Here is a 25078-nt window from a genome sequence, read left to right as displayed (position 1 = left end):
ATCTCTTCGTCCGGCTACACAGAGAGCGGCGTTTGGAAATTACCGCGGTTACCGTCGGGTTCGTGACTTTGTCACTGCGGCAGCCGCGAGTTACCACCATATCCTGGATAATATTTGCCTGGTCGACTGATGGTTTCATCGTACAGTTTTTAGACTCGGCACCGTCAAACTGCAGTGCTGCCGTGTTGTGCATCGGACTTGACTGCAGCACGTCGTCTTCGACCGGCCGATCATGCGGAAAAACGATGACGAGATGTTTGACGGCGCCTCGATCTCGCCAACTTCTGCAGTGGCAGGTGTCGTTCCTGACGACTCGGTGGACGGCGAATCTGTCGTAACTTGCAACTCCACCGTAGGTGCGACGGAAGGTAACTCGATATCGGGTACATCGCTTGCGGAGTTTGATCGCACAGCCATATTAGGCATCGATTTATATGGTCGCATAATTTTGTTCGTAGACGGCCACCCCATCTCGGGTGCATCACCTGCGGTGTTATTCTGCACAGCCACATTAGGTGTCGATTTATATCGCCTGTGCGCCTGTGAACTCTTTGTATCTCGAGATCCCAACGTTTTCGCTCGATTTGCCTGGAACTCGTCGAAAACCTCAATCATTACTTCGGTGACGGACTGGATATTGAATTTTGGTGAAGTCTCCTGTGCTGCAATATTTGACATATTGATCTGATACGGTTCAGTTAGTAATTAAACGAAAAGTACGTTGAGACTTTTATATTGTATTATAAATAATCCGTAAAGTTCGTTGTAACAAATAGGCACTGATAACTGATTTGGTACTGAATACTGTGACGCACAGACACGAATTATATATGTTTCAAACACTTACAACACCCGTGGCAACCATTTGTTTTTTATAGATTTTGTAAATCGGGAACGTATCTAGATTATTTTTATTTATATTCGATAACATTATTATTTATTAAAATCTTATTCCTATGCAGTTTTAGTTATACTGTTCAAGTATTAAATTGTTAGGCATATCTAGGAATATTGGATATAGGCGCATATTGTAAGTTAAATAATATTAATAGCTATGTCACGCCCAACATCGTCGCCCAGGCAAAAGATTTGTATTTTTAATAAATATATATTTGTACAAAATGTATATACCATATTATTTTCTTCTAATAATTATAATATTAATATAATATGTAACGAATTTCAACCATTTAGATTGACAAAAAAAAAAATTTAATATGGTACACACAATATACATTATGTAACACCGTCACCTTATCGTGCCTAGCTGTGGGTAATAATATAAAACCGTGTAATCATTCACGTTTTGCACAGTTATTATTCAAATTGTTGCTTTAGTGTAAGGCGTAGTTATATTTTTTAAAACATTAGACGTGTATACTGGTGAATAATATACAAAACAAGTCATCTTTTAGATTTTAACAATTACTACAACAAAAACAAAACAATTGCGATAACTTAAAGAAAAAAAAATTGAGACCAGAAAGATACATAACATAATATATTATTATTAGTCAGTAGAACATAAAACAAATAGGTCCAAAATTGATTGTTTCATTTTTAAGGTTAATATTTTTAAAAATTTACATATTTTAGGACATGTTATATTTTAATCTAACCTACCTAGTAAAACTATACGCGTGCGTAGATACAATAATTTGATTAGAAAACAATGGTTTTAGAATTATAGTTATATTTATCAGAACGATAAAATAAACACCCTGATATTATTGTATTAATGAGCACAATTATATATAAAAAACAATCGTACAACTATTGAGTTCTCGACTATTGCATTTTTATCCCTGGACTGTTTGTATAGGTGAACGTACATACATTCGCGATGTACATGTGTAGACATAAATACGGCGTCACACTGCAGAAATATCAATAGGTACCTGCTCGTGGGTGTGCGCAATATTGCAAGACACCGGACACGAAAACTAATCGGCTGGCAATCCGTTTCGACGGCTCCTCCACTGTGGTTGTGGTGCGGCAGCTGCTGCTGCAGTGCTTATTTGTTTTGGCACCAGTGGTCGTAATGATCCAGAGATGCTTACGACAATATAACATTGTAAAATAAATCATTGTAATACTACAGCAGCATCAGCAATAGATAAGTATAATTGTACAAATATATTTCACACGATTATCCACGAGACCCGAGGGAGACTGAGCAAAAAATTAGAGTCGTAGATCATTCGAGTTGTCGAGGTTTTCGACTTACCGAGGTGCTGAGGTGAAAGTCGTAAAAGTTCGAATTTAATATTATATAGGTACTATATGAAAATAATATTTAAATAATCTTCTTTATAATATATTATAGTATATAATTCTTCTATACGACTGTATGTCACTGAACTCCTTCTATAAACGACTGAACCGATTATGATGACATTTTTTTGTATGTGCTTAAATGGGTCCGTGGATGGTTTGGATTCACAATTGGATCCGGTAGGTCTAATCCGGAGTGATCCTCACACAAGGATTTTGGTACTAAATTTTAATTTCAAAAATTTTGAACAAATGATCAAATTGATTTAACTGAGTCGTTCTAAAATTTAAGGTCTAACCTTATAATATTGTATTTTGTAATACTTACATTATATGTATACTTTTAATCTAGTTGTCGTGTCTTTCGAATAACGATAACGATTAACGAATGTTAAATTCAGTTTCAAGTTTGTGTGTATGTGTGTGTGTGTGTGTGTGTGTGTGTGTGTGTGTGTGTGTCAGAAATGCGTTTAGGGGGGGAATAGAGGCCGTGCCCCCTAGACATCATAAGCTACCTATAAATAATAATTTCTTGTTGGTCTTCTAAGTAGAATTTTTGGGCCAAAAGGATATTGCCCCCCCTTCCCCTAACTAAAAGACGAATCAAATCCGCTACTGGTGTATACTTGGGCACATTGTTGGGAATTATTAGCATATTCATTTTAAATTTTCCAGTGTAAATTATTATTGTGCTTATGAACACGGCTTATAAGTTAGTAAGTTACTTAGATTTGTTCAAGTACATTCATTAATCAGATATTTAAATTATTGTTTGCATCAATTAATAATAGAAACAAAATGTATAAATTATTACGGAATATTTGGATAGTGACAATTTCAAGATTTATTTTCCAATTTGTTTTTGTGAATAAAAATATAACAACCTATAGGTACTTAATTGTTTTATTTTTGACGTTGGCCCCCCATTTAAAAATAAAACGTTGGTTTGGGAATGCAATGCATACCTATCTTGCGTTTCCTATTGTTGTGGCGCTATAGTTGTAGCTGCTGTATATTATGGATATAAATTACACAATGATAATGTCCATCATGGCATCATTGATTACACGTACATCAATTCAACGCTATCCATTCCCCCAGTGGTTGCATTACCGTGTGTGTTAGTTTTCTACCGACTTCGTCGAAGTGGGTAGGTATTTGCTATTACGACGCACATCAATTGTCTGTTGAGTGCTCGAATTCGATACTTTACTTTATATTAAAGTATGTACCTATATATTTTGGCGGTAAAGTGTGTATAATTGTGTGTGTTTGGACGATGGTGGTTTTCACTATATATCTATATTACCAGTAGTAATAATAACAACATATTGACACTCCGTACCTGTCAGTATACAACAATGTTCATCAGCGTCAGGGGCGTCATTAGGGAGGGGAGAGGGAGGCAGGGACCTTTTTTAGGTTGCTAAAAATAAAATGAAAGCCCTTATAATATGTGCGTTTTGAATCTGATAATGAATATTTTGTATTATTTTTTTTTACTTTTGAAATTCAATTTTATTGTGGTACCTATCATGAGGGTACGACGAATGGCGATGGTAAACGATAAACATATACTACCAAGTATACCAAGTGAAAATTGAGAATAGTAATATTTATTATGTTTATTACCTATGATTTGTAAATGGCATAACTTGTAGTTTGTACCGATAGACGTCATAATATGTAAGTTTATACAACTTTATAAACGTTACTTTATAATTGCCATCAAAATATCAAAAAGGTAAATAAAGTCTTAAAATCGACAATAACATGGTTATTGTTTTATTTTATAAATACATTGTTTGTTATGAAATTGATTAGTTACTGAAATATAGCAAAAATATAATTGCATTGATATGGCCTGGTGATGACTTAAAAAAAGCCTGCAAACATTAAAAGACTTAAATTACGTCCCTGGTCAGAGTGACATATATGAGTATAGTGGGTAGTTTATGACTACTATCTATATGGTCAGCTGGCTCTAATTTTCACCTTTTTGACAAGGTTTTCATCCCTATAGGCTATAATAATTGATAATAATATTTTATATTAATTTAGTTAAAATACAAAATTTGATCGTATGAACAATACAATTATGTTGTAACAAAGATCCAAAATACACATCTATTTTCATAATATACCGAATATTGATTCAGGCTCGAGCCTCTATGCACTTCTCAATAATCTGCGCTTACGTCTGTGGATTTACCTAGGTATATACACAGTTTGTTATACATTTTATAATTTTTTTCTGTGGTTTTTGCGCGTTTAAAGGATTTCCTTATTCAAACATCGTGTACTCAAATCATTATACGACCATATACATAGGGTATACATTATTCGTATGTTGAAATATATAGCACACACTTTGCGCATTGTGTGCGCGTATAGGTAGGTACTTATAATATAGGTATATCGCAGCAACGCGGCTCGTTCGTTTCTGTTCTATATCATCCGTAAAAAAAATAATAATAATTCCATGTTACAAAAGAATATAATACACACCCGCGCTTTTAATTTCTAAAGCCCTTCGGAGTGAAAAGCTTCCATTAACTAATTTTATATTTTATTCAATGAGTTCGTCTGTGTGCGCGAAAATGTATATATACACAACTTTGGCGTAAAGTGATGGTGGCATGAGACCCACAGTACGTTTTCGCATGTTTCGAATACTCAAAGCAACATGACCAGTTTCCTTTTCTCGGGACTACAGTATAATATTTTAATATTTTAGCACACCAATATTTAATGTTATAACTCGATGGCCCAAACAAATCAAAATATTCAGAACGGTGTACGAATAATATTTGTAGTTTGCGGTAGCCATTGAATGGCTGCATATTAAGTAGGTAACACACAAGTCCAAATAAAACCTGTTGGAATGCATTGAGTCCCTGTTTTTAGGACTGTCAAAGTCCAGTAAGATTTAAAATATAATACTAATTGAGCCAATGCTTTGATAATTAAAGCTAACTTAGACCTGTCAAACATTGAAAAAAACATTTTCTTTCCCATTTGTACAGACTACTTAGACGTATCGGACCTATGGTTAAATAAGTATTTTTAACATAAATATGTTTTTGGGCTGGATTCACGTTTTTTGTATATGACCGTTTTTTGTAAGATTTTTTCTTGTCATAACTCATGGGTTCCCTACTTATTAATAAAAATGTATTTATGATTCATAGATTTTCCTTGTAGAAGAAAAATATCGAGTAGCGTGCTTTTTTATTGATTTGAATATTTTATAAATATACGTATATTATATAATTATGTTGTTTAAAATAATAAATAAATAGGTACGTTTAATGTCGAGTATCAGCTCAAAAACGTGAGCGATAGTTTTTTTTTAAAATTAAAATCGTGACATTTGTTTTGTTTGTAGGTAACAGTTGAATTTTGTTTTCTTTACTTATATAATTAGTCTTTTCTTTTGGCCTTTGGTAAGGTCCGGTTATCATTGTAAGACCAAGAAATTTATCACTTCACTAAGAATCTAAAAGAAAAACAATTCTTTAAACACTTAAAAATTTAAATTAGAATGGGTAAACTTTCTAAAGTTCATTTGTTCCAAAATAAATATTGATGTAATAGTTTCTAAGGTACCTAACTAACTTTGTCTGAAAAATCCTAGTTATATCATTAAAAAAACATTGAAAATATAATTAATGTTAACATTTATTTTTTAAATTTCACTTATATATAATATCTATATTTTTTTCAAAAGTCAAAAGCTGTCAAAATATTCATAATTTTAATTTATTTGTTAATGATATTTATGACTTAAATAAATACAGTATTATACAGTTATGACAAATTATTTATATTGAAATATAATAAGAATTTGCAATATTATATTAGCATAAAATCATGTCGTATGATGTGGGAGGAAAACCTCCAGCTCATTGTGTGAGTAAAACATGAAGTTAATGCAATTTAAATTTTCTCGTCTTATAACTAGCAAGAAAGTTCGCACCACCACAAGGTAGACTCGTCTATAGATCAGAAATTGAATATCACAGATGGTACTTTAGAGAGAGGAAATTGTTATTACATTTCTTAGAATAATACGAAAAATAAGCCTTGAGATGTAAATTACCAGACTTCTAACAAGTATATTTACTGAAATCATGATAAAAAATCATAATGCTATAAAATTTATTTAAAAACAATTTAATTTTATAGCTTGAACTTTTAACTGCGGTGCAAAGATGTATTAATTTTCAAATTACGACTAAATTATTTTAGTAGCTTCTTAAGGATTATTTAAATTCAATTTGGAATACAAATGATAATTATGACTTTAAATTTAGTACAAGGTTATTTATATGACATAATATATTATTCATTACCATATTAAATAAAAATATTAAAAATATTTACCCATACAATTTTTTATGAGTACTTAGCATTTAAAAAACGTTCAGAATCATTTCTCTATAAATGAAATGATATATTATTACTTTCAAGTTTAAACTTTGAACCTTCCAAGTTACAACCTACCAATGATGCCACATACAATTTTGGACTCTAGTGGAATATCGATATCTACGTAGGGAAAATATCACTTATCTATTTAACTATGTCTCTATTTTAATTTTTTTTGTCAAGCTAATAAAATATAGTCTTTATGACATTTAATCATTCCTAGATTAATTTCAATATGACATTATCTCATATTATATCAATGTTATTAAATTTAAACTTTAAAAAATAATTGCAAGAATATTGAAAATGTAGTGCTGCTATAAATTCGAAATGTTGGTTGTTTTTATAATGTTGGTAAAAATTGTTTTGTAAAATATTATTGAATTACAATTTGATATTAACATTTTAACAAGTTTTTAAAATTGATTTAATGATTTAAATCTATTTCAAATACTTTTGGTTTATTTTTAATTAGGACTCTCACAAAAATAAAAATAATATTATTATTTGTTGAAAGAGTACCTATCGTTAAGAAGGTATTTTTGAATGGAATAATCGATGGACTAATGTTGTTTTATTCAATAACTTTTATTTTATTCATGTAATTAATTTCCGTTTTTTTTTTTTGGTATAATATTATAGTAATACTATGTTATAATAAGTCGAACTTTCTCTTTGATTTGAAATTGTATTACAAATTGGAATTAATTACATAACATTTTTTTTTTAAAACTTTCAATTATGTTATACTTGACTTGTTGTGCATTTTAGCAATGACAAAAAGTTCTTGGAATGGGAATGAACGAAGTCTTTCAATTAAAGACATTGGAAAACTTTGTACCCTGCTGTGATTTTAAAATATTATGAAATATTAAGCTTACATTTTCTTCAACTTGAAATTAGTAAATGCTAACCTATATATTGTGTAATATAAAAAGTCTAAAGAACCATGTAAAAGTAATTGTAATCATTAAAAACTGTTTTACATTTACAACGGTAGTACTTATTTAAATTATAAATATTTTACTCGAGTAAAATCAAACTCTTGAGTGGTTTATTTCGAGAAAAAAATAAATACTGGAACGTTAAATGTTGATAATTTCAAACATCGTAAATATATTCGTTGTACGTATAACTTACGTACCTATATTTCCATATTATGATGTTTATATACCTATTCACCAAAGCATGCGGTAAAGAACTTACATCCTGTTTATTTTGCGCAAATGAAAACGTACCAGTACCATTGCCATTTCACAAAATACGATAACTGCACATTTTCTTATAATAAAATAATTAATATTTTGGATTTTTCCAGATTTTATCGGACTAAACGTTAAAATATAAAGTTTAATGTAGTTCAGTAATATAAAAATAAACACCTAGAAAGAATAATATTTTAAATTATATCAAAAAATATTTTTTATAATTTCATTGGATTTTTGAACTTTCAAGCATGAATTCTAAGCTTTAACGAGACAATTAAAATATTATTATCACCAGAAGTGTGATGTGAATAAGGGATATTAAAAAAATAGTAGTCCATTTATCGTGATAATATTGGTAAGAAAAATTATCATTACGTTGCAGCTTTATTTATCAGCGAAAATGTCCACTCGATAGTTAGTAATAAGTTTATTATTATCATTTTACCAATAATAATTGGTTGTAAACGATTTAAAATATTTTAAACCATTGTCTTATAGATCCGCATAACCATGCATTAAATAATGATAATAATATTATCCATAACAAATAACAATCATAGGTAATTTTTATTACTAATATTCTGGAAAACATATTTAAAAAATTAAAATTATTCATAATTCTTAATATTTTTTATGTTCAACTGCACACAATTAAATAACAAATGCACATTTTAATTTACAACTGCACATTTTGTATAGAGCTACTCAATAACGCTTGCCCTGCTATTCACATTGACATTGTAACCGGTACCGAGCGCCGCGCTGTGTGCATTAAATAATAAATTGTAATTAGTCAAAATCGTAATAGGAATATGGTAATCAAATTACGTACGTGTCTCCAGCCCCCCCACATTAGAATTTTCCATTTTTTTTTTGGCAAATAATTGGCATGCAATTAGCATGTTTTGCATGCTAAATTTTTTAATTTGCATGCGTTTCAATTAGGCGTGGTATCGAAAAATAGGTGGGGGGCTATAGACACGTGTCTCCGACCCCCCCACCCGTCACAAAAACTTATTTTCCATTTTTTTTCTACGCCAATATTTAGCACGCAATTAGCATGTATTTGCATGCTTGGCCCCGCAACTCTATCGTAATCCATTGGTTTGCAATTCTCATTTTTCTGATTTGCACGTGTCCCCCCCACTTTGGGAAATAATTGGAAATTCAAATTTTTTTCTACGCCAATATTTAGCATGTAATTAGCATGTATTTGCATGCTTGGCCCCGCAACTCTATCGTAATCCATTGGTTTGCAATTCTCATTTTTCTGATTTGCACGTGTCCTCAGCCCCCCCCCCCACTTTGGGAAATAATTGGAAATTCAAAATCGTTTCTACGCCAATATTTAGCATGTAATTAGCATGAATTTGCACGACAGACCCCGAAATTCGGACGTGTCTGGTTCGCGATTAAAAACCGTTAGACTATTTCGCGAAAAAAAAAATTAAATATAATAAAAAAATTATACTTGATAAAAAATCTGTATTTGATAAAAAAACCTGTTCCATAAAAAACTTGATTGAATAAAACAAATCTAATTATAAATAAAAAAAGTCTTAATAAAAAATCCGATTAAATATAGAATTTTTAAATTTGTATTTAGATTTTTTTTACAAATTATTTTTTTTTTTTAAATATAATTTTTTCATCAAACAGATTTTTATTATATACAGTTTTTTTTATTTAATTTAGATTTTTTCAATAATTTTTCGAAAGTTTAATAATAAATTTAAATATAATAACAAATTTATATTTGATAAAAAATCTATATTCAATGAAAAAAAAAAATCTAAACAAAATAGAACAAATAGAAATAGTAATAAAGTAATATTCTTAAAAAAAAATCTTTATATAATAAAAATCTGTAATGAAAAAATTATATTTAAAATAAAAAATAATTTGTAAATAATTATTTTATTATGACGCACGTCGAAGAGGCGTTTTGAAAAATGTATCCTTTCATGTTCTACCTATTTGTATAAATTGTAACGCGCATTCAATTCAATAGGAAATTATGGCTATTATCAATGCTCGTTTCAATCGAATGATATTATATTTATATTGTAGGTAGGTAGGTAGGTAGGTACCTATTATATTTTTCGAAATACCACAATCAAGAGAGTTGATGAAATATTCTTTCTATGTTTTATGAATTTACCGATCAGGTATTAATGTACAATTGTATTTATTAATTAAGTTTGTTTTGTTTGACATTATAACGTACACATAAAAATGTACTTTGTATAGATACATATGATTTAAAACATCGGATGACAACATGATGTAAAGGCAGGGCTACAGTGTATTATATAATATATGTAACTATATGTCCATTGTCCACTATATTGTGGATTTTTTCACGAGTTGCGTTTTAACGTTGAAGTGATTATTATGAAATAATTGTTGATGTTTTTGAATATTCAATCGAAATTATACAGTATAGTTGATTTTGAATCGACAATGAGCAAAAAATTCGAGTCTTAGGATTTATGGTAAAGTTCTAGTAATTTTATATAATTTGATCTGTCAATTGAATTGAATTTAAACAGTAAAAATATTTGAGGAAAAATCTATAGTCTGTAACTAAAAATATTAAAATTTAAGCTATCTATGCTAGTTACATAAGTAATAATTATCATACAATAAATGTATTAATAACCTTTTATGTTTAATTTAAGTGATAATATATTGACTCGTTTATTGTTGGATAATTGGGATAATATGCTTTTTTAATACATAGGTAACGCGTTCGTTAAGTTAAGGAACATACGTTCATGAAGTTTCCCAAGTTTCCCCCCCACTTTAATCTATATAGGTACACCTAAAAACTGCACAGATATTTTAAAATTAATTTTAAACCCGTAAAATTAATTTTGAGTGGTTTTTATGTTTCAAGGATAAAGTGGAGGAGGCAACTTCACGGACATATTTTCCTTTATGAACAAAAAAAAACCATAGCCACAAAGCAAATCAAGAACGATTAAACCATATAATCAATTCATTTTCACGATATTATTGCTCTAATTTTATTTAGACTAAGCAATTTCTTTGCTCCACCCAAAAAGATAGACAATTTTTGTCAAATATATGATAGTATAATATTGTATTGGTAATTCTAAACTGACACATTAATATACCTATCAAGTTTTTGAGAACTAACTTGCCAATTAAATTTCGTAACATATAATATTTGTTATTATGGCTTATTACGTACCTACAATTTTTAAACAGATTTGAAGATTCAGTGTTTGAAACGACTGTTAAAATGTACAATCACCGCAGCTAAATGTTACGAAATGTATTTGATGAGTGTACCTGCAGCACAATCGCCAGTACATGACTATTATATATAGACACTGTAAATTAGCTAAAAATATAAATCCAACACGATTTAACGGCAGCAGAGGTCAGATTGGGTCAAATAAAACAGCTCCAACAAGTAACATCATGTACGTAAATTATTATGTAAATGCCAATTATATACGAGAAATAAATTGTGGTACGTAAATTTAATTATTATTTTTAACGTGCGGGTACAAACGGGCATTAATTATAGCCACGCGATATTCCTCTGTTCCAAGAAAATTTAAAACAAGCAATAGGTACCTAATAATGGTATAAATCATAATATCTTTCATAAAGTCATATAATATTGTATTAATGACGTTGGTAGATATTATTTTAAATGTAAATGTTGAGACTTGTAATTGATGGCTGTCGATTTGTTAGTATTGCAAAGAAAAATATCGTTTCGTGACGAACGGTGCAGGTTGCTTGTACACGATTGGAAGTAGCGTTATTGATCAGATACTTGCTGGGCATAAATCCAACAGGAATGTGAATTTAACGCACTGAAAACCGATAAGCCGAAATCACGCCGTGCAGTGCATTTCGAATGTTGACATATTATTATGAATAGATTTCAAATCGTTAATTGACTATGACCTTGATAGATAACTCGGTAAGCCTGAAAAAAATAACGTGCAGCTGTACCCACTGCAGCGTGCCACCGTTTTGATCCGATCGATAGTGGGTAGCCTGCTGTATAGCGTCCCCTTAGTAACGGGTATACACCATACACATCACACAACACGTATTGCTGCCGACCAGTAGAGAGAAACCTATACCCACCGACCAGACCGAAAATAAAAACTACCCATCTAGCCGTATTTTTTTTTCTTCAAAACGCTTATACTGTGATCACGCATTTTGAGTGGCCGCGATGGACCACACGCGCCCAGACTCGGCGACGGAGGCAGAGGACGTGGACGATCCGGATGGCCGGCTGTACGAGTACCTGTTGGACAGCGGTGTGCTGAACGACGTGCACACGTTGGCCGAGTCGATCGTCGGCTCGTCCGTGTCGTCGTCTGACGTGGACGGCGGTGACGACGACAACACTGACGCCGACTCCGTTGCCCGGCGGATCGCCGACCGGCTGCTGGAGCAGAACGCCGACGACGTCGAGCGGGCATTAGACGCGGCGGTGCGCGATGCCTTGCTGGTCACTGGGTCTGCCGGCCGGCTGGTGGACCACCGGTGGCCGAGGCTGGTGGACATCGGGCCGGGCCGGCTGGCGCGCGATACCACCCGTAGCCTAAACGCACTCGTCCGGCTGCCGTTCACGTACGACACGTACATGGGCGCGTACTTCCGGCGCCTTACCGAAGGATTGTCCCGCGCCGTGTCGGTGGACGTGCATTTCGGCCTTGCGATCCGCGTGTACGCCAAGCTCGTGGACATGGCGCCTGACCCGGAGAGCGCGGCCGAAAGTTTCAGTTCACTGTGCGAGGCCACGCATGCGCGGTGCCTGTTACGTCAGCGCCGCGACTTTGGCAAAACGGTGGCAGCCGTGTCACTGACGGCCCGGTGCCTGTCTGTGGTCTGCAGGCGGGCCGCCGGCTGTCGCGGGGCCGTCAAACCAGCTGTCGTCGAGTTCGTGGCCACCATTGCGGCCGACCCCGGTGGCCGTGGTCCGTACGCCGTTCTGTGCTGCGCCGATCCGACTGCCACGTGGTTCGACACCGTTTCTAAGTACCACTCGTCCCGGTCCGCCTTTTTCCAGGCAAGTAATTACCCTCAGCGTCACCTATTACACATTTGCACTATAAAAATAGCACAATATATTATTTATAACTATTGTTTATTAATTTTCTATATACAATCACCGATTCTGCAGAAGTTTAAGTTTCTTTATGTCGGTGCTGGGGTAACGTTACTCTGCCACGATTGTAAATTTGTAGCCAAACTTTAAAGATTTAAATTAGGACAAAAACTTGAAAAGGTTATACAGAACAAAAAAAAAGTAATTTTAGTTTGGAAGTACATTGATTCCCTAGAAATATTATACGGTAGTGCGTTTTAAATCCACATAAAACTATATTTAAAATATTATAATGGTATGCTTTGATATTAAATCTTACGCGCGAAAAAAACTCCTAACTTTATGAAATGCTTATGTGCTGTTGTATACCTACGCAAAAGTGCAAAATAATTAATTGGAGTGCTCTGGTGGGGTGCGGTGGTTGGCCTCAGTCATTTAAGTGTTCTGAGGTCAATCATCAGCCAATGTTCTTAGTTCCCAGATGGGTGACCACCTGTGTTCTAATCCGTAACCCCCTCCACAGTAAAAAACCGACTAAAAAAATTAATAACCTTTAGATTAATCACCTCAGATGTTGAACCCTTTATTCAATTAAAAAAAATTTTTATAAAAAATTACAAAAACTAAAATAAAATTATTGTCATATTAATATTCTAAAGTGCGTCCTCTTTATTTGTACCTATATTTGAATGTTATATGGTCCATTATGCTCTATAGACTCTAGAGTATAGGTCTGTAGTTGAATTCCTAAATGGATTTGCAACACATTTCAGTTATTTATTTTTTGTGACACGTATGTTTAAAAAAAAATCTGATTGATAAATACTGTTTTATTTGTGCACAACAATTGGACCGATTTTTAATTAATTTAGTAAAATCATAATAATTTATAATTTTAGCTCAAAGTTGTTAGTCTTAAATGGATTAGTAGTTAACTAAAAGATGACAACAAAATATAATTAAGATGAATAAAGAATTGGGTAAAAAAATTGTTTGTGGTGTACCACAAAGTAATATGGTTAGTTCATAATTTTTGTATTACATATATAAACAGTATATACTATATATTATGCAACTTAAGTGGTATGATGATCATATGGATTATAGGTAATAACAATATATTACTAGTAATATATATTACTCCGTAAAAATATATGCAAATAACACTTATTTCAGATAATAAATTCTCGGAATTTAGTTTATCAAAAATCAATAAATTAACTAAGGATTTAAAGAATTAAAAAAGTAGTTGGCTTATTTAAATCTAAAAAAATATCGTTATAAATACCTATTAAACATTTTTGAAATACTTTATTTTATTACATTTAGTTTATATAATACCACTATCCACTTTGATGATCTGACTGTACATTTTTTGTACATTTTTGTATAATAATAATATCGAATGTAATAATAAAAAACTAAAGGGTTCAAACTTTCAAAGTATATAATATTATTCAGGTTTAATATTTTTTGGTAGTCACTTAAAATGGAATCTACATGTAAACAATAAAGGTAAGTAGGTATATTCAACTGTTAACAAATTTTATAAACTTAAGAATATCTTGCCATTAGATATATTTTGGACTATATTATAATAATATATTGTATATGTACATATACCATTCTATCTTTTTAATGTGGTTATTTATTATATGTGGTGTATTATCCAATATTAATTTTAACCATAACAATTTCAATTTTAATAGAATTATTATTATTATTATAGTTTTTTTTTAAAACTTATGTGCCCTGTCTTAAAAACGAGAAAATAAGGAAATTTTCTTTTGATATTAATTATATAAATTATCAAGAATAATGGTAGATTGTAGAGAAATAACTTTTGTTTGTAGAACTTTTTGAAATAGTGGAAAGTAGTGATTAAGACCAAATCTTCAAAATTTAGTTACGGCAGTAACGTTGCTTGAACAGCGCCACAGTTAAAAAAACATGTAATTCTATAATACAGTAGATGATTTTGTGATAATTTTACGGTAAAATGTGTGCTTGGTGGTACTGCGGTAGCTAATCTCGTTATTTTCAGTGCCTTGACGGCGATCGGAGACTGCTTCGGGCCGTCGTATCCGGTTTCCACGAGTGGATCGCCGAACCCGAGATCCCTCGACGGTCGGACATAGCGGACATAGCGGCCGTGGTACGGTACGCCCGCGCGCTGCACGCCACGTACCTGTTGGCCAAGATGTTCAGATACCGCGCCACGATGGCAATGTTCCCGGTCAAGGTGTCCAGAACGCTGCGGATCCACGCTGCCGGTATATCGAACCACTGTCTCGGATTCCTGTCCGCCAACCGCCGGTGCGTTCCTGCGACGTTGACGAACGGCCTCTGTCTGCTGGTGGCCGCGATTTCCGCTTTCCAGCCTGAGATGCTTGACTCTGTCGCGGAAAACGCTTTCGGCTTGCGCATACTGGCCAAGGTCACTGAGCGTTCAGCCGCGTTGCCAGCAGCGTGCCAACAGTTGGTGGATGCATTGTTCGAGAAAAGGCGGTGGAAGGATGCCGGCGGCGCGGACGTGGATTCCCTCACGGCGGTCGCGGCCACGTTGACTGGTAGAAGTCACGATGAGATCTGGCGGTTGATCACCAGGAGGATGTCATTCCTGGAAAACGCGGCCGCCGGTGACCCTAACCTCGGCCGTCGTCGGCAGCTCTTGACCAACGTGCGCGGGACGCCGCTGGGCACGTACACGTACGACATGCTGCAGCGGGGAGACGCGACGACGCGACGGGACGACTTCGATTGGTCGGATCCGCGACACCTGTTGATGGTCAGCGTCGCCTGCACCACGGCCGCTGGCAGACGCTGGCTGGGACAGACGGACGCGTTCGGTTCGCTTGACGGACTCGTAGCGACTCGTTCGCGTCGAACGGAAGTCTCTCTCGACCCGGACGGTGACCGGAAGTCGCTCGACTCGATCGTCCGCGTCGCCTATTCCTGTTGCGCGTCGATCGGAGGTCAGCATTATCATTGTTATTATTATAATTATTATTATTATACATCAGCGGTTTCCCATTTCAAGGACACTACGTCCCATACGAACATAAATATATTATTTATAATTTAATGTTATTATTTCTGTTAATTTCAATTTGAATTTTATAATAATAATAGTTAAAATAATTGTATACGTTTATACGGACTATTTAAAAATTTTGATTGGAATTTTTGTCTAAATACTTCCGTAGTCCGCGTACTATTCCGAGTCAATGGGTCCAAAAGTAATAGAAATACATAATATGACATTATAGGTACGCAAGATCGGCGTGGTCATAGTTTTGTCAACATTCCTATACTTGCATGACTATTATTTTTACGAATATGAATGAGCTTTTAATTGGTTATCAATTAGATAATTAATGTTTCATTTTAGATTCTGAGCGGAGCGAGGAAGCTATTGTTTTTACAATGGTGTTTATTTTTCTTATTTTTGTTTTTCTTTTTATATCCTGTATACAAAATTTCTTCCAGAAGGAGTGTTTCGATTTCAACATATAATACCTTATCTTTTAGCAAATTGGATCAAGATGGTACTTTAGAGAGGTCATTTTTCGATTTTCTCAACAGTTATTTAATGCCACGGGAAAAACCACCGGAAAATTACGAAAAAACGCTAAAAATGGAATTTTAATTTTTAACACTTTGTTTATCACCATAGAAACGAATAAAAAATTATAATATTTTAATATTAATTCAACTTACATGATAAAATAAATAATAACAAAATATAAAATATCTAGACTGTCAAACCGTCTCCGCTCAGAATCGTTTTTCTTATACAATGATATTTATCATTGGATTCAAGTCTAATACAACCAATATACAATTACCCACTTGTAATCTACTGTACAGCAGAGTGACATCCACTTACCTGCTTTTTTTAACAATGATTCTCTAAGTATTCATATCGTAGCTGAATTTGGTCCAAATAAGTGGGCGTCATTGGGTAATTTTTTGGGAACCACTGTTACACATCATAGTGTATTGATAGCTCGTATACCTGCTTTGGCGGGAATTTTTATTTCACCTTTGGTTTTTCTACAGGGTTAAACGTTGTACTTGATCATAATTGCTGTGACGACGGTTCGGACGCTGCAATAACCCAGATAATGACACTTACGAAACTTTACTACGCTTCGCTTCAAAATTTTGATGGTCATCCCATTCCGAGAGACGTTCTCGTGATGCTGTGGCTGCGTTTAGTACAAGCCGCCACGCACACATTCAGCTCACGTGTTTACACGGACTTAAAACTCAACTATCAAGTATAAAGTTACATTTATACTGTAATATTTATAAATTATCGTACCATTATTGTCAGCCGCAGTAGATGATAGTAATATTATTACAAAAATAAACATACATATTATAGCAGTACGCCTACACAATAGATACGCTATTCATGCAGTGTGTATAACTCATGACCCAACCGCGTTTATGGTAATGTATCGTTTAAAAGTTTGGTCCGTTTGGACAGCTCGGCAATCACTAATCATAATGATCATCTTTGCCCTCCAGTCGTAATAATAATGTTACGCGATTGTATATGCGAAGCACACGGTGCATATACCATGAATTATATTATAATGTGTATTATAAACCGAATAGAAAGTCAATATTAAATTTGTTGCGTAACCATAACTCCTAAAAGTTTCGTTTCAACCGTCAACCGTGGGGAAGGGTCGCTCGTGGCTCGTGCTGCGTGTGTAATTATGAAATGTTTATTTTTGGGTGGTTTTTTGTTTGTTTTTGACAGGAAACATTATTAAAACTGTCCGCCGAAAGCCGTACGGAAGACGAAATAGTTTTCGTCGATGAAACAACCGAACTTTTAACAAAATTACAACGCCCTCTGCTGTCGGACGGCACTGGGTACGCCACCGAATCTACCCCTGGCGCTCTGGCCGGGTTTTTGGCAAATACTAATCAACATCACGGCAGTGCCTGGTTACAGAGGGTTCGCTCTATAATAATCCGTTCCGACCAGATAACCGTGAGTGCCTGTATAATGATTACATGGTGATTTACCAAGCATGGTCACCACCATTATATCCTTATGTTATACCAGTAAAATACTTCAAGCATTGGAACATAATAATTAAATAATAATATAGTATTTAAGTTTCTGAGAAATCGGAAATTAAATAAATTTTTAATTAAAGGATAATATAAAACGTGAATAAGTATGATTGGTGTTATGAACGTACAACAGTCAGAAAAACGATTCAACAATATGGGAATTTATAATAAATTAATAACTGGGACGTTTCGGCAGGGAACGGAGACGATGGATTTAATAGCGTCGGTCGGCCGTCGCCGTTTTGATGGCCAACTCGACCTGGGCGCTTTCGATCGTAAATTAAACCTAACCGATTTCGATGTCACCGGAATTCGATTGGCGCTGAGGTAAAAAAAAAAACACGTTATAATAATATTAAAATACTATTCGATTACGAAATTTTTTTTTCTTCGACATGTTAGTTATTATTATTATTGTTGCAGGTACGGGTCGAGCGTCGGGTTGGTGGCCGAAGATTCGGCGGCGTCCTCGGAGCTCGAACAACTATACAGTCGTGTCGAAAGACGAGGATCGCCGTGGCTATTCGATTGCATGACTTGTACGTTGTTTATAGCGTCGCGAGGATCGGAAAACGGGTTTGTGATGCACACCGCTGTGGCGGCGGTGCAGGCTGAATAGGTTTTTGCATACAATTGTATTATATACTTATAATTTATATCATGTGTATAATAAAGGTGCATCGAGGCGTGCGCTATACTGCTCAGACTCTATGAAACAACGCGATACGTTTGGCCTCCGGCATTTGACGAGGACGACGACAGGAGAGCTGCTTTTGGTCATTTGATCGAAGGGTTGTTGCAACAAGAGCAACCCGAAGTGTACAACGCGTTTAAGGTTAGGAAACGTCTCGTGGAATGAATATTGATTGTGTCGGGTATGGGAATAGCGGGGGTGGCACCGGGAGTCCGATAAAAAATGATTTCCGAACGTATGTTTCAAATTGATCGACCGATATCAATTTTTTTTTTACATTTCTACGGTCTTATTGAACATACATTTTATGAAAGGAAGTCAAGGAAGTCTTGTTAAAAGAAGTAACAACTTGATAGATTAATCATTTTCGTTTTATTTATTTTCATTACGTTATAATTTATGATTAAACAACTAAGTATAAATACTATTATTAGTGTAATATAGGTACGTAATATACAGATATATATATACCCAATACTATATACTGTATGAATATAAGTCTTTTTTTAAATGCATATACAATTAACTCATAAAATTTTGTTGTAGAAAACGAAATGAAACTTGAGTAAATAAAAAAAATCGCGGAAGTCACTCTGCTGTAGGTGTCGAGTACCGAGAATATTCTATTATATATTTACATAACTATTGGTAATTTATTTTATAATTATTAATTCGGCAGGTATGTTAAATTAATTTTTGCCGAAAACATCGCACTTATTCCATAACTAATTTTTATAATAGTGTTTATACTGCTTGTATAATAGTTACAGCTAGGTATATCATTATATTATATTATTGTTATTATCTTTTGAGTCAATACAGGCTTACCGTAAAACGGTATGGATATGTTTAGGATATAAATAGAGGCAAAAGGCAATACCTAAAAATTAATCTAAATATTTTAAAATGCCATTGTGTTTTCTTAGTAAACTCACTAAAGTATATTAACATACATAATAGTTTAAAGTTACCACGAAAAATATTTTTTAATTACAATCAAATAACTAATTATTATTTTTCGTTTAAATACCCAACTTCATTAAAATTTGAATTTAAATGTCGACATGTCGACATGTCGTCTATAAACAAATTTATTTTTTAGATTTTTTATATTTTCAATATTGTCAAGCCTCAGCTAATTAAAATTGAAAATGTCGCTAAAATATAGGTTGACTTTGAAGAATTTTTTTCAAATTTAACTTCAAACTTTTATAAAAAAACTATGTACCTATTTATATTTTATATTTTTAAATTTTTGAAGTAAATTAATGTGCGATCTTTTATTAAATTTTCAAGATTAAGAAATAATTTGAAAATGTCATATATTTATAAATAGCTCAAAAAGAGATACAATATTTTTAAAATCATACCCGAGTATGTCTTGTAAATGCTAATAAAGTACCTAATATGAATATTTGGTATATATTTCAAGTTTAAAGTCATTTATTTTTGAGTTAAAACAAAATAACAAAATCTTGGTGTCACAAAATTGTGCGTAAGAATCCCCGTTTTTCCATAATTGTTTTTTGTTTGCCTTGGTTACTTTTAAAAGTACTGTCAAAGTTGAATATCAAATAATTTTTATTGCTGTAGGTAAAAGGTAATAACAGACAAAACTAATAATGATAATAAAAGCCATAATAATTATGGCTACAATTATTGTAGTACCATTAAATTCATAAATCCTCTCAGAATCTAATGTGTTCTAGTATATAGTTTAGTCTACTAAAAATATTTTTGTGAACTCTTGGCTTGTACAATTTATTCAGGTTTTATATTCATTATTTTATCTGAAATATGGAACAAATAAATATATATACATTTTTTGTTTAAATATTTCGGTAGTATTAAATTTCCATCCATTTGGTAATAATATAAAATATGCCTATACTTACAAAATATTTTTGAAAATTTTAATTATAAAAATGAACACTATAATAACCTCGTCCCTTGATAATACTGCAAAGTTTTTATTGGAAGCGAGAGTTACGACCCCTCCTCATACCAGCATACCATCTGACCCAGTATGTTACCTACAAGGTAATATAAGCGGTATCGTGTAAGCGGGAGATTGAGATAAAAATAAATAAAAATAAGATCGGTAATATTACAAGTGCTAGGTGGTATTTTTCAATTGGCTCATCAGTAGCTCGGTATCTCGTGATATTGACCCGTTGGCTGTTCAAAGTCGTGATTTATGCGTACATGTACCTATACCTACCTTCTCGTGGTTTCCAGTTTCCAATTATAAACGCTCATTGCTTAAGGCAGTTGTTGAAAATTAAATGAAGTATATTTATATTAATAAGTATAATTATAAATTATATGAGTGATCCTCTCGGCCATGGGTTTATGTCATTTAATGTTATAATAATATGTCGGTCCTGTAGTGGGTAGAACATTTAAAAACGTTTAATTATTAATTTAATAACAAATTAAATAATATTTGTTTGACATTACGTTATTACTTAAAACATTAAAAATTTAAATTTATTGGAAATATTTATTGCGTGATTGATGTTACAACTCAATAAAATGTAATAATAATACTCATGCATTATATACGATCTAATCGTAGGTTATAGTTACGAAGATACACGTAGATTAACATATTTATTAGTTAGTAAGAACCTGCGGCAAGTGTGATTTAAGATATTGCATATGCATTTGAAGTGATGGGCATAAAAATACTGAACTGAAGTATTAAAGCAGTGCAAAGTGCATAAATATTATTATTAATTTATTCTTTAAAGTATAAACTCTTTTACTAGGTAGTACCTACATAAAACCATAAACACTAGTAAAAGTGGAACGTTACATCCGAGATATTATAATAGTAATGTTGTGGTTATTTACATGACTATTATTATGAACACAAGGCTAACTTCACTGCATTAATATAAGATCAAAAGACATTATATAAATCCATATTCTTTAGGCCTTTACATACCTACTCATTTTTAGTAAACATATACTGATATACTATAATATTATCATCATAATTTATTTATGTATGATATTTTTTTTAAAGCAGAGTCAAGTATTCGATTTGGAGCAATTACTCGAGGCTCGAACTCCTCCAAGTACATACTATTCATTAATTTACCAATTATCGTATTTCATTTAAAATTCCGTACAACCTCCATCATGCAATTCGTGTATACGAGAGAGTGGAATCATGCCTTAAGTTTATTTCCGACATATTTTGGTGCAAATATAACAAATAATATAAAATAATCATCTTTAAGTCCATTGGATTTCGATTATGATATCTATACCTTAAATATTGAATAGTATTCGTTTATATTGTGATGTTAAAAGTCAAAAGTGCTTAATCGAATCGGTGTAATTACTTTTTAATTTAAAACGTTTTATGTAGTAGCGCGTTCATAGATGAAATACTATTGTATTTAAGTATTTATAAACATATAAGTCTTGCAACACACGTGTTACTGATGTTTGAAATTCTTGGAATATAACATAATTTATTATATTATTAGAGGTAGATACACATACCTTTATCAGCGTTGTGACCTATAATTAGAATCCAAGAGTGTTATATTATTATTATTATCTATATAGTAAGTATTATTATAGGTACTTTACGTACATTTATTGCGTGGGCGTTACAATATTATAATTTAAAAGTTAATTTGGCTCGATAAGCATACTACAACGACGTAGTCTTACGAACTTAATTAGCGATTTTTTTTTTACATTTTTTTTATGTCATGATATCGCGTAGGGGACTAGAAATTAAAAAGAGCATAATATTATGATGGTGACTCGGGGAGGTCGAATCAAACAATGGAACGTTTAACCTTTGATGATGATTTTTTTTCGAACTGAAATTATGCGGTCTTGTTGTGCGTTTCACCGTCGTAATAAGCGAGACACGACCATCATTGTTCGTATTTAGAGGTACATACTATAATATAGTATATATACATATATGATAATATAATAATTACGACGACCGTCCCCGATCGGCCGAGTGTGTCAATGCCATCATCGCTCATATCGCATAATATCATGTAATAACTTATAAATAATGACAAATTAATATCGTTACAGATGTCGGGTGTCTCGTGGTGGCTTCTGTGCTCCGGTTGGGCGTCCGACTGTTTTTGGGGCCGTCTGAGGTGGCCCGAAATTTGCCGCTGGCTGTGCCTGGTCGTCGTGCACTCGGTCGACTACCAGGCCTTTTTTTTCATCTGTCTGGCCGTGGCTCAAAAGCGCCGCTGGTTAGAGGCGTTCAACTTGGGCCGGTTTCACGATACCGTTTTCCAGGTACTGTAATATATATATATATATATAAGTACGGTGGTGTAGTTAAATGAGGGGGACAAGACCAAGGGTCAACATTCAAGTTTTAAATAAAGTTACATTAATTAGAATACCAAATATTTATGACAGTAATATAATTTCAAAATGTTACTGAAAAGCAAGTTAAATGTAACTGCATAATGTATACATGAATATTATATTATATTTCATTACAATATGATTTAGACTCTAAAAAAATAAAAATAAATAGCTCCCTTATAATAGGTAATTAACATTTAAACGACCACGACCTTTTTTTTTATTTTCTAGAGTGATTTCTGCGATTTCCGACTGGCTGACCATGCCATTTATCTAGAGGAATTGGCGAAAAAGCACCAACGGTGCATATCGAAAAAACTCGCTGCCGAATTCGATATGAATTAGAGACGTATTATACCTATATATGTAATAGCCACGTCCAACTTCAGTTTTCAGCGTTTCGGTTCACTTTTGTCCGTCGACGATTTATTGGTACAATATATACTCCTATACAATATACTCTATAGCGTATACCTATTACCATTTATCATTATATCGAATGACGGTGAGAAGACAATCGAATTAGGTGAACCAGTGCGGTATATAAATAAACGTACGGATCCATGATTGGCATATTTATGGGCAAATATTGATCCAACCGCACTCGTGTGCATAATGTGTATACATGGGTTTGAGTCCCAGCAATGTCGACCACGACGTTTGTTAAGCCCTGCAGACGGTTTCCGTGAACATAACCACGGTTACTACATCGACCGTGATCCAAACATTAACTGCTGTCGGTCGTGACATTAAGCGTGTACAGTAATAAGCGTCCGGATGATATTAACATTATATTGTTATATTGTTGCTGTTGGTTAGTATTATAATATTTCAAATATTCCTTTTATAAATTGAATTGTCATCGAGTTTCAATTGAATATAATAATATGTTCTTTAGTAAGTTATTTTTTTTACGTCGTCATCATATATACCTATACTTGATGCAAATCTCGAAAACCAATATAGTTGTATAAATATGCGTACGACGATATCGGATCTGGTTATTTTTAAAATAAGCAGAAATTTAATACGAGAATACGAGATATTGGAATCAAAATAAAGATATGTACGTAACGATCGAAACGTATAGTTTAAAAGGATTCGTGCACGTCCTTTGGGCATACTGTTTTCCCCGAGGTTCGGAAAAAGGTCAAACGCAGTAAAAAAAAAAAAAAAACGTTACATGTGGATTCAAATTCAAAATTAAATAAAAGAATTTATGTGAAATAATTTAGGAGAAAGTCTATTTTAGACTAAGCAGCTGTTATGCCACTGTATATTAAATCTTGATCATACTTTATTGTTGTCACTAATATAGTAAATTTACTAATGAAATCCGTTGCATAACACTCGGAATTACGGTTATTGGATGTATATAATATACACAAACATAAACGTGACGTAATTTTGATAAGAAATTAATAGCATACTTAAAATGTTTGACTTGCAAATCATTGAAAGAAAAAACAATTCATGAAATCCTAAATGATGATAGATTTCAATTAGGTACCATTATATTAAAGTTGTGAAAGTTCTGCATAACTTACGGTTGATCGCTTAATTCGGCTGTTTTATTAATGAGTGGCTAATTGACGGTCCAGGAATTCGATTGATGAGTAATAAATAGGTAAATGAATAGTCATCACTGGAGCACAAAATATGCGAATTCAATCGCTTTGAGAAATACAACGCAGTTAAACATTTCGCCATTATTTTCAAATTCCGTACAAGCAGATGACGCAAATAATAGACAATACGCGAGCGCTTAATAATAAATTATGAAACTATGTAACGCACTAACGCCATATATACGGTTATATTTATATATTTTAGTGAATATTGTTACATTACAGTTTGTATAAATACTTATATATAGGTACTCGTTTATACATGCGAATTGCA

The 25078-nt window shown here is 33.0% G+C and overlaps 1 protein-coding gene across 1 annotated transcript; it reads left to right on the top strand.

The window, feature by feature from the left end:
* The first annotated feature begins 14777 nt into the window (after window positions 1-14777).
* LOC100574449 lies at window positions 14778-24034 on the top strand. Its single transcript, XM_029491341.1, has 8 exons — window positions 14778-15995; window positions 17083-17303; window positions 17795-18031; window positions 18314-18444; window positions 18541-18693; window positions 18793-18952; window positions 22886-23101; window positions 23408-24034. The coding sequence occupies exons 1-8, from the start codon at window positions 15221-15223 to the stop codon at window positions 23519-23521; spliced, it is 2007 nt and encodes a 668-aa protein (XP_029347201.1). The 5' UTR covers window positions 14778-15220; the 3' UTR covers window positions 23522-24034.
* The last annotated feature ends 1044 nt before the right edge of the window (window positions 24035-25078 follow it).

Source organism: Acyrthosiphon pisum, chromosome A3 (genome assembly GCF_005508785.2).
Source record: "Acyrthosiphon pisum isolate AL4f chromosome A3, pea_aphid_22Mar2018_4r6ur, whole genome shotgun sequence".
In the NCBI taxonomy this organism is placed as follows: domain Eukaryota; kingdom Metazoa; phylum Arthropoda; class Insecta; order Hemiptera; family Aphididae; genus Acyrthosiphon; species Acyrthosiphon pisum.
Note: the sequence above shows the minus strand (reverse complement) of the source record. Positions and strands in the feature narration are given on the sequence as shown.

What these genes read in the sequence shown, in the direction of transcription:
- LOC100574449 (XM_029491341.1), top strand. Translation starts at nt 15,221, where the DNA reads ATGTTCAGATACCGCGCCACGATGGCAATGTTCCCGGTCAAGGTGTCC. An exon ending in ACTTAAAACTCAACTATCAA is followed by an intron (nt 17,304 to 17,794) that starts GTATAAAGTTAC and finishes TGTTTTTGACAG; the next exon opens with GAAACATTATTAAAACTGTC. An exon ending in TTCACGATACCGTTTTCCAG is followed by an intron (nt 23,102 to 23,407) that starts GTACTGTAATAT and finishes TTTATTTTCTAG; the next exon opens with AGTGATTTCTGCGATTTCCG.